The sequence below is a fragment of the Oryzias melastigma genome, linkage group LG4 (assembly GCF_002922805.2).
Source record: "Oryzias melastigma strain HK-1 linkage group LG4, ASM292280v2, whole genome shotgun sequence".
Lineage (NCBI taxonomy): Eukaryota > Metazoa > Chordata > Actinopteri > Beloniformes > Adrianichthyidae > Oryzias > Oryzias melastigma.
In genome coordinates, this window is record NC_050515.1 from 24,831,562 (window position 1) to 24,841,809 (window position 10,248).

At 37.6% G+C, this 10,248-nt stretch overlaps 1 protein-coding gene across 1 annotated transcript in view; it reads right to left on the reverse strand.

The window, feature by feature from the left end:
• The window catches only part of nlgn1 (neuroligin 1), a 385,517-nt gene that overhangs the window by 210,494 nt on the left and 164,775 nt on the right, over nt 1-10,248 (reverse strand). Inside the window, exon 4 of the mRNA XM_036211636.1 lies at nt 2,545-2,697. Within this exon, the coding sequence (XP_036067529.1) occupies nt 2,545-2,697 (153 nt within the window). The remainder of the gene's footprint in view (nt 1-2,544; nt 2,698-10,248) is intronic.

Here is a 10,248-nt window from a genome sequence, read left to right on the forward strand (position 1 = left end):
ATTTTTTTTTAGCCTAATCATGTTTTGTATTAAAAAGTTGTGCACAAAGTAATTTTACTATGCTGTCACAAATATAACAAACAACCAGATATTTCCTGCTGGAGTCCACTTATGCCAAACTAAATCTTAATTTATTGCAATGTTCAATAAGGATATGTCTACATTTCAATAAACAATAATACTGAAGGAAAACTGGATTTTTTCCCCCCTAAAATCTCTCTCCAATTCAATGAGCTGGAAGGATCTTTTCTGCTTTTATCAGAGCATCTTCTTCTCTATATCTACACATACTACTTCCAAACTAGCAGTAATGGATCTACATGTTCTGTCTTGTATATTGCTTTGCATTGTACTGATTTTCAGATCTAAAGGTAATTTATTTCAAATGTTGTGACTTAAACATTTAAGGAACCTTGTACTATATTGCTCTTCAACTCAGCTTTGTGAACTTAGAAAAAAGATGTCTGGTATATCAACTTTGGTTTCCAACACTGCATGTTATCCTTCTTGATCCTCTGTTTCACATTTATCTTTTTAAAGGAAAAAGAGCTAATCATTGCATCTTCTTTTTTTTCAAATATTTGTTGAAAAGAAAAAGATAAAAAAAAATAAATAAATAACTGCACAAATGGCCTTTCTATCGCACCGATTAGCCCCAAAATTCAAAAATCCATAGTTTACATTGATGTGGACTCACATCATTATTTTGCCTCAAGTTAAAAAAAACAGAAATGTGGATCAATCACCAGATTATTCTTTTCCTGTTCTTGGAACTTTGACCCAAAATCTAACTGTAGCAAATCTGGACTTGTGGAGATGGTGATCACATGAATGAGGAGCAGTCACTCAGCCAAATAATAAAAAAAAAATAAAAAGCTTTTCAACATATTTGTATCCAAATGCAACAAACAAACGTAGCTATGCTGCATATTTCATGAAAAAAACTTTCAAAGATAACCTAATCTCCTTCAGCTGGGAAGTGGGATAAAGACAGCCAACCTTTGTTTCCACCATGCTTTGCAATATCCACCTGCCCTCTGGGGATGAAAGTGACATCCGTACAGAAGGGAAATGAATTAGAAATTAGGCTGATGAGAAATGATAAGATTGAGCAGGCAGAAAACTGAGATAGGTATGAAAAAGTGAAGGCACTGCAGATCAGAGCTGATGCTGCCACAACAGATCAAAGGCTCCTCTAAAGACGGGGAGGCGGGGACGTTTGATCCACAAAAGTGCTCCAGCTCGGGTCCATTTTTATCAAGTCATGTTCTGGTACAGGGAGAACAGCATGTGCTCCAAACACGCAGCTGTGTGAAGTGTTCAAGAACTAGTGTTTTTATGCATTAATACCCATTCACTTTTTAAATTGGAAAACAGCAGAAGGCTTGATGTCCTTCACTTTCCGCTGAGTCTGTCACAGAAATATGCAATAGTCTGCCGAGGCCTTGACCTGTCTGCCTGACTGCAGACCAAGCATGGCACTGAGCCTCGCCTCAATTAAAACGCAACTGTGGACAACAATACATCAATAATAGCAGGAACAACCAGAACCAAATAAATAACAGCATCATTTCCAGCCAAGATTTCAGCAGCAGACAGATAATGTCCGCTAATCAGCAACCCAGAAGAATACATGAGGACCTGGCTGCAGATATCAACATCCAGGACCGGAAGTCCTCGACCAGAACCGGAAGAACCCCTCATATCCCTCTAAGAAAACGCTATTATAGGCAATGAGGAGGTATTGACATAATCTTTCAGATTTTATGCCGTCATCTGATTTTTTTTTTTAATTGTTGGCGTGGTCACGTATTTAGATGGTGGGAGTCAAGTGAGGAGAACGGCCCACTTTTCATAGACTCTCGGACTACCAGGCGGCTGGTGGCACTTGATAGTTTACACATTGTCCAAACAGTACTGCTGCCGGTCAGTGATCTACCCTGTGGCCTCCCAGCTGTCGCCCAATTTTACAGTGGCGTTTCTAGACTGCCACCGTGTAGTCCAAAATGTGCCCGGGCGGCCACTGACTGATGTCAACTTCTGGAGAAAAGTCCTCTAGTCGCTGTACAATTTAAACTTTTTCTCAAAACCTCAGTGGCTACTACATGTGTAACTACTGCTCCCTGATGACAAATGTCGCTATGCAGCCACCTGATGAATTTGCTGAAAAATTAGCATTCAGGTCACTGCATGGCTGCATTTTGGTATATGTGTTTGTAGTCTTAAATGGAGACTCTTAGAATTATTATTTTTTTTTTAGGTTTTAGCATTTAATAAACACTTTTTCTACAATTCTCATCACTTTCGGGTTAGGGTATGTTTTTTAATTTCCGTTTCCGTCCGATGATGTAAGGCTCCATCTTGTCTGCAGCCAGGTCCCTCATGAAATAAAAAGAAGAGCTTTGCACAGACAGAGAACAGACCTCCAAAGACAGAGCAAAGAGAAACAGAACCTTTTGGTTTTTGCATCACCATAACTGAATGGAACCTTGAGTAAACAATAAACATGACAGCGATGCGTCGTATTAAAAAGCAGGATCTTACCTAGGACGCCCAGACGGTAGTTAACGGTAATGACAATCACATTCCCGTAGCTGGCCAGGATGCTGCCGTCAAACATATTTCCGGTTCCTTCCATGTAGGAGCCCCCGTGGATAAACACCATCACCGGCTTGGGGCTTCCACTCTCTCTAATGTCTGGAGGATGGGGAGGGGGACAGGAGGAGGTGGAACAAGCAGAGCGACTGATTAGATGACAGATTGAATGTGACAGCCTGAAATGAAATTTTAATGCTTTTGGAGGCTGTGGCCACCTCTTTAATTGTATTTATTTTTTTCTTGAGTAATCTTGGCAAACTGGCTTTTCAACATGGAGACCTTGTCAGTTTTAGGCATCAAATCATTCATTTTACCACATAAAGCCATGACATGTTTGTGGTGATTGGAAAATGTTTTATTTAGCAACTTATTTTAAAGTAAGGGGGGTGCTAGAGGGGTTAATGAAGCGGGATAGTTAAGGTAATGAGTTTCTGTGCAATAGCTGCAATCTGAACTGTCACAACAGGCTGAGATAAAACTTTTGTAATTAAGATGGGGGGAAATCTAATAGAAAATAGCATATCTGCTTTGTCAATTTCACGAGAAATTTGTGGGTGGTTGAAACATGAATCCGCACAGAGCTTATTGCACCGAATTTGTGTGGACTTTGTGAGGACAGCAAGATCTAATATTATACTTGCAGCAGAAAGCATGAACATTTGAAACTTAGTAAAAACCTATGTCTTTATGAACAATTAGAACTACTAGAATTTGTATTTTCTGATCCTAACCAGTTTTCTTTTTTAAATTTCTTCAAGGATTTTTTTTTTATCCTGCACACTTCAGGAAACACTTATTGTGTTGCTAATAGCTCCCTAAATGAACATTTTTTAAGATGACGAATGTTTCATTTTTGTTTGGAAGGATGTTATAACCCAGGGTCATTTTTATGTTCAAAATGTATAAGGGTGCACTATTTTCTTTACTAAATTGTTTGTTCTTTAGGGGAACTGGATAATAGGGTGCAGCGTCAATGGATGTAGGCCAATGTCATACGTGAAACACATTGAACTATAAGGTGCATTAATTAAAAGAAAAGAGTCAGAGATAAGTCTGTCAGTCAGATTTTGTTAACTGCGTTTACAATACCTCTAGAATGCTACATGTTAGCAGTTTTAGAAGTGTTAGCCGTGTTAGCATAAAATCACATTACCCGTAACTCCCAATCTTGTTTGTAACACGTTACACACTAGCCATTTTAGAAGCATTAGCTATGTTGGCGTAATTTCACAATACACGTAACTCCCAATCCGGTTTTAAACGCTAAATGTTTGCCATTTCACAAATGTTTGAAATGTTAGTGTAAATTCACAATACCAGTTAACTCCCTATCTTGTTTGTAAAACGCCACATGTTAGCCATTTTAAAAGTGTTAGAAGTTTTACAAGTGTTAGCATAAATTCACTATACTAATAACTAAGAACCGTGTTTTTAACACGCTAAACATTGGCTATGTTAGACACTTAAGCTGTGTTATGATATTCGCAACATGCAACTTATAACCTTGTTTGTAACATGTTAAAAAAATCCAGACTGAAAAAGCCAAAACCAACGTTATTGTGAAAATGCTAACTCCTAACTTTGTTAGTAACACGTAAAAAATACAGTCTGACATCGGCGCGTTAATCTAGCCTATTTACAATAACACCTAACCTTGTTTGGAGCTGAAAAAAAAAAAAGACTGATATTTTGACAGAGAACCGTCTACCTCTGAAAACCACTTCAACATCAGTAAATACAACCAAAATTAATCCATGTATAGGGCGCTCTGGATTAAAAGGTGCACTCTCATTTCTTAGAAAAAAAATTGACTTAAATTTTAGGAATGTATTGTGAAGAGGAAAATACGGTAAGTCTTTTATAATCTCCACACATTTGCAGTAGTATGTGTTTGTGTTTCTGTCAGCAAGAACCATTTGATTGGATCAGGAGCCCCTTTAAATACCTGCTGCCACCAGTTACCTCTGTGGTTTTCTACACTGGTCCAGTATTGTAGGATTTTAAATGGTCTATACAGAGCTGAGACTTTGTGTGGTGCAAACCTGTAAATCCAGGGATACCACATTTGTCTGGAGGGCATCTGAGTTTTTGTTTCAAATCTGTTGTTTTTTTGTTTTTATGTTATGAGCTTTGTATAGGAAGTCATTTTAATAAAAGAGCTGTAAGGAGCTGTAAGACAAGAAAAAGATAGTCTGTCTTACTTGAGCTGAGACAAAATAACATTTTGCTCCTAACATCAGAGTTCAAAGAGTTAAAAACTAAAATGTTTAGCCGAGACCTTTTTCCACAAGTTCATGCAGCATGTTTGTTCAGATGTCAGCTTAAATGCTCAGCAGTCGATTGAACTAGAATCGGTGAATCGCCTGCTCTACATTCCTCTGCATGACTGCTGCGTCAGTGTCTGCTGGAACTGAAAATGAGCTTCTGCTGGTGTCAGAATTGAGAGGCAGTCAGATGAGAGCCCAAGAGTTGATTCGTCTGTCCTCGGAATTTAACATTTCCATACGAATGAGGTCAAATTCGGAACAGATCTACAGTGTCTGAATGTATTCTGAATGTGCAAGATTAATGTGGAGGCAGTACGTCTGATAACTACATATATATATATATATGTGTGTGTGTGTAGTCAAGAGAACTGCAAAAACTTCCCAAGTTTATTTGTCCACATTCAGGTTAAATATTTGATGCCAGACATACTGATTTTTTTCTATAATTGGGTATTTCGTTTTTAGATGAAACATAATTAAAACTCTAAGGTATTTCAGCTAAATCAGATGAAAAGTGTGCTCCATTTTAAGTGATATAGTAAAAACAGATAAATAAACCTTAGATGATATGTCTTTGGTCACAGTGTTTGATGTTAAATAATAACCTCTGTGCAGCAGGCACGTAGGTTTGACGTACATTTAATAATGCGTGTTTAGCCCGTGGTGTTCACACTGGAAAAATAAGGAGAAGTTTCTTCTTTTTCTACTGTTTGGTAGCACATATCCACACCAAGCCTCTTTCAGTTGGAAGAGGCTTGGTGAAACATTTCTAAGGGGTGCAAATCTTGTGAATTGGGCACGAAACAGAAACAGTTTGACTTTCATTGTTATGCATTGTTATGTTGTTCATGCAATGGCGTATATCAGGGATGTCAAACTCAATCGTACAGGGGGCCAAAATCCAAAATAAACCTTATTGAAAACAGTAAAACTAAATTTTTAAAACTTTAAAAACATATTTTTTTAACATTACTATTAAATTAAATCAGCAGGAAAATTATTCCAGAATATATCAACTTAAACCTTAAAATTTTTTTTAAATATTTTACACTCCATAAAAAAATATTTTATCAAAATTTTGCAAGTTGGAAATAAGTGCAAGATAACATTAGGCCATTAATAATAATTAAATTGAAATGATCTAGAGGCCCATTGATTTTGATTGTGACACATGTGGCGTATAAGGATTACCATCATGTCAGAGGAGTGGTCTTAATTCATATTTATTTTAATGCACAAATGCAGATGTCGTCAGTGTCCTCACCGTGGACGGGTTCACCAGATCAACCAGCTTTGCTCTGAGTTTGGTGAGATTAACAACTGCTACATATGTCACTACTAAATCTGAGTCTGTGATTGTTCAAAGTTGAACATGGTTTAGCTGTCAACATGTGTTCAATGGCCATGCGCTTTTACACTGAGCTCAAACTGGTCATAAAAACTTGTTATTGTACATGAAAGCCCAACATTTGCATGTGTTTACGTAGACTTTTCATTGGAAGTGGGTGCTTAGACGAACATTGCTGAGGGTTTTATACTTTGGTATTTAGACAAATGGGTTTGGTAGCATTTAGTGTCTTCAAAGCCTTACTCATATTTAGGAAGTAGTGAGATTGCAGATTCATCTGATCCAGAGGGGATGGTTTACAAAACAGCAAAAAATCCAGCTGCTCCCTGTCTGAACGACCCAGGATCTGGTTCACCGTCAACCCTTCACTTCAGCCCTCTCTGAGATCGTCTCTCAGTGTGATGGTTTGGATGGAGCTTTGGGGTGACAAAGCTTCAGTGATTAACACAGCTCAAAGCTGGGATGTCAGTAAACTCATCCAGGGGCCGTAAACATTTCCAAAGGACCCCAGAACTGCACAGGGTTCACCTTCATCTTTCAGAAGAGAAGGTTTTCATTTGCCTTCTGAACCATCTCTATATTTTAATCAGTGAAGCACAATGGACCCACAGGGGGCTGATCGAGTCCAAGGGGAGTTTGAAATTAACTAACCTAGAAAAAGGGCTTCCTCTGAGACCTTCAGTCGCCTCAGCAGTTCTGTAGGAAGAATATATTATATATAAATATATTTTTACCTTCTGTGTTTAAAGCCCTTTTTTCAAAACAGAGGACAATCTAATTATGTAAAGACTGTGAGCAAAAACCGTAGCTCTAATGGAATTGAATGGTTGTTTTACCAATATGAATGTGAAGTAAAGGCCCATCCTCCATCATAACTAATAGTCTTTGTAATATTTCCTTGAGTCCTTTGTGTTTTAAGGAAACTCAATCAGAAATTGTTTTTATTCCCAAAACTATGTAAAATGCAAGTTTGAATTGAATTGAACTGACAGGATTGGGAAAAAGAAAATGAGGAAAATGAACAGAAAAAATCCAAATGGGACATGTTTTTGAGTAGATAAAGTTTCTCTGTATTTTTTTTTTTGCTCTTACCTTTGATAATTTAAGTCCTGTAAATCATTTCTTTAATTTAGCCCAATTGTTTCCCTCTTAGTTTCACTTATTTGTGGCACATCATCGTTCTTTGCTCTAAGGTTCACAAACTATTCAGTCTTCAATATATTTGCTTGGCAGTCTTTTAGGATTTGAATGGCTGCAGACATAAAAGCAAATCTTATTTTTGTGCTTTTGTGTATTGCTTTCATATTTTACCTGCCTATTTTGTATGATGTCTTTAGCATTCTGACTCTGTGTTTAATATTTATTCTTATCATCCTAATTGTTTTCCAGTTAATATGAATTTCAGATTTTTTTGCCATTTTTATTTATTATTAGTTTCATATTCGGTGTTTTTGTTTCATTATTTACTCAGTCAGAGCCCTATGCATCCGTGATGTCAATGGTTTTGGCTGCAGGGATTGTTTTTTTAATGTTATCACTGCCGGTGACCCCTCTTGATACAGGCCACTCTCTTTTGATTGCCTTCTGTCCTTTTGTATTCAGTGTTTGGAGGTTTGGGATTTTTTTTTTTTTTTCATGCATTTTTTTCTGCACAAAGTTTCTATGAGTAAAGAACTGATTGAAGCAGGAGCTGAGTCAATATTAGAATCATTATAGATTAAGATAAAAAAATATAATCAAGGTCTTTTTAGCCTTATTCATAGCACCTTTCAGCATCAGCTAAAATAATTGATCTTGCAATATAAATATTAATAACAATAATAAAAACTTTTAGAAAAACATTTTTTGATTCTTTCTTTTGTAAAGGCAGACAACCCTGCTATTCCCATTTGCCACCATGCTAAAGACTTCTGCCCCCTCCCACCCCTCCAATAAAACGTTCTAGCTCTACCACTGGACTGAAGATAAATCTATTCATTCGGATTTGGACTCTTGATATTGATGCAGCATCATCAGTGGCTTATCCCCTGAGATCTGTGGTGAAGAACCAGTGCCGCACAGCAGCTGTGATCTTCACACTAAATTTAATCAGCTGTTGAAATGTTTACAACAGCCGTGAAGTTAGACAAGAAAACTACAATGGTTGTGATGTCACCTTTGATGGCGATAACAATGACAAATATAATAGCAATGGTGGCAACCGTGGCAGTAAAATCAATTTATGGTATTTTCAGAAATTACTCAAGTTTCTCATTGAGGGCAATTTCAATCCTGAGCAGCGATGATGACGATAATAAAAGATGCCATAGCGGGGCTCTCTGTCACACTGAAAATGATGACTGCTGTATTCTAGTGGCAGGGGCAATGATGGTGGCGGCATGGTGATGACGTCACTCACCGCCACAATAAGTTTGACAGTTATTACAGCTGCGGCATGAGCCCTGTCTGCACGCTAACAGCTTTGACAGTGAAAACGTTGATGCTCACCACATGAAGTTAGCCACGTTAGCATCCCACAATCATGTCAGCGGCAAAAATGTTGGGTCTGCTGACAGAGTTGATGAGGACAGGGGTGATGCTGAAAACACATCATCAACGCAGCTGCTGGTGGGCTGCAAACAATGATTTCTAACTGATTTGTATTCCCATTTCCTCTGAGATCATTCAATTTCAGTTGTGGGGCTAATGGGCTTCATTATATTTATTGTGATTTAATTAATCTGCATACAGCACAAGGCGGGTTCAAGACCCTTTAAACTGAGGAAGATAGAGATAATTCCTAAAAACCAGCAGGGGCAATCCTGTAAAAATGGGAACATCCAATCTTATAATTAAACAAAGGAAAATGATAAAAATGACCACAGCAAGAAAATCTTTACCTGCATGTGGTGCATTTTCAAAGTAGCAAACCTCTAAATTTTAATCCTTTAAATGTACCCTACAGATAAAGAACATTTTTGAGCAGATATATTCTCCTGACTGAATAAATAACACATTAGCTACGATTACAGTTAAAAAAGGAAGCTATATTTGTGAAAAAAAAAAACATTTTGTATTATCCCTTGATGGATTTATTTAAAAGTTTAGCTTTTTTTTTTAGAAGGATCTGACACAATCCCACTTTTAAACTACATACACACCGGCCATTTGTTCACCCTGGACAAGCAGGAAAGTGCTTCTTCTTTTTCTGCTGTTCATTAGCCTATGTCTGTCACCTACAGTTGGAAAAGGCTTGGTGAAAATTGGTGAAGTGGTGAAAATTTTAGTATTTGGACATAAAATGGAATAGATTTGTTCGAATGACAGAGTCGTGTTGCCTACTTGTCAACAAATCAAATACAACTCACATTAGTCTCACAGTTCCACTGAGTGTTTCATTTAAATAACCATAACATACACCTAAGTTTTAAAGTTGTTTATTAATTTCTTATATTTCTCACCTCTTCTTCCTGTTAACTAGAGCACAAAATGGTGGCCAAGGGTCCACTTCCTGTTTGAGGTGGGGCATAGGAAGCAGAGGAGGATGGAGTTTGGATTTGTTTAAGGAGTTTTTTTTTTTTTATTATTGATTTGAGTTGTTTATTTATATGTCTATTTATTATATTTACAATATGTATATTTTATAAGAAACCTGTATCTGTTGTTGTCTGTTTTTATTGTTTGGTTAAAGTAGCTTCCTTCCTGGGTGTGGCCAGGCAATTAACTGGAGCCAATTAAAGGGAGAGGACCTCACTCTATATTGTGATATTTTGGTGGCAGCTTTGGGATCTAGGCTGCTCTGGTCAGTCTATATCAGAGATAGGCAACTCCCGGCCTCGAGTGTCGCATTCTTGCATGTTTTCCAACTTACCCTGCTCTGGCAGGTTTTAATTGGCTGGACACACCTGAACCAGGTAATCAGGCATGAGTAGGGCTTGGATATTGGGAGTTGCCTATTCCTGCGCTACATTGTGATATTTTGGTGGCAGCGATGGGATCCAGGCTGCTCTGGTCACTCTATATTGTGATATTTTGGTTACATTGCTGGGATCCAGG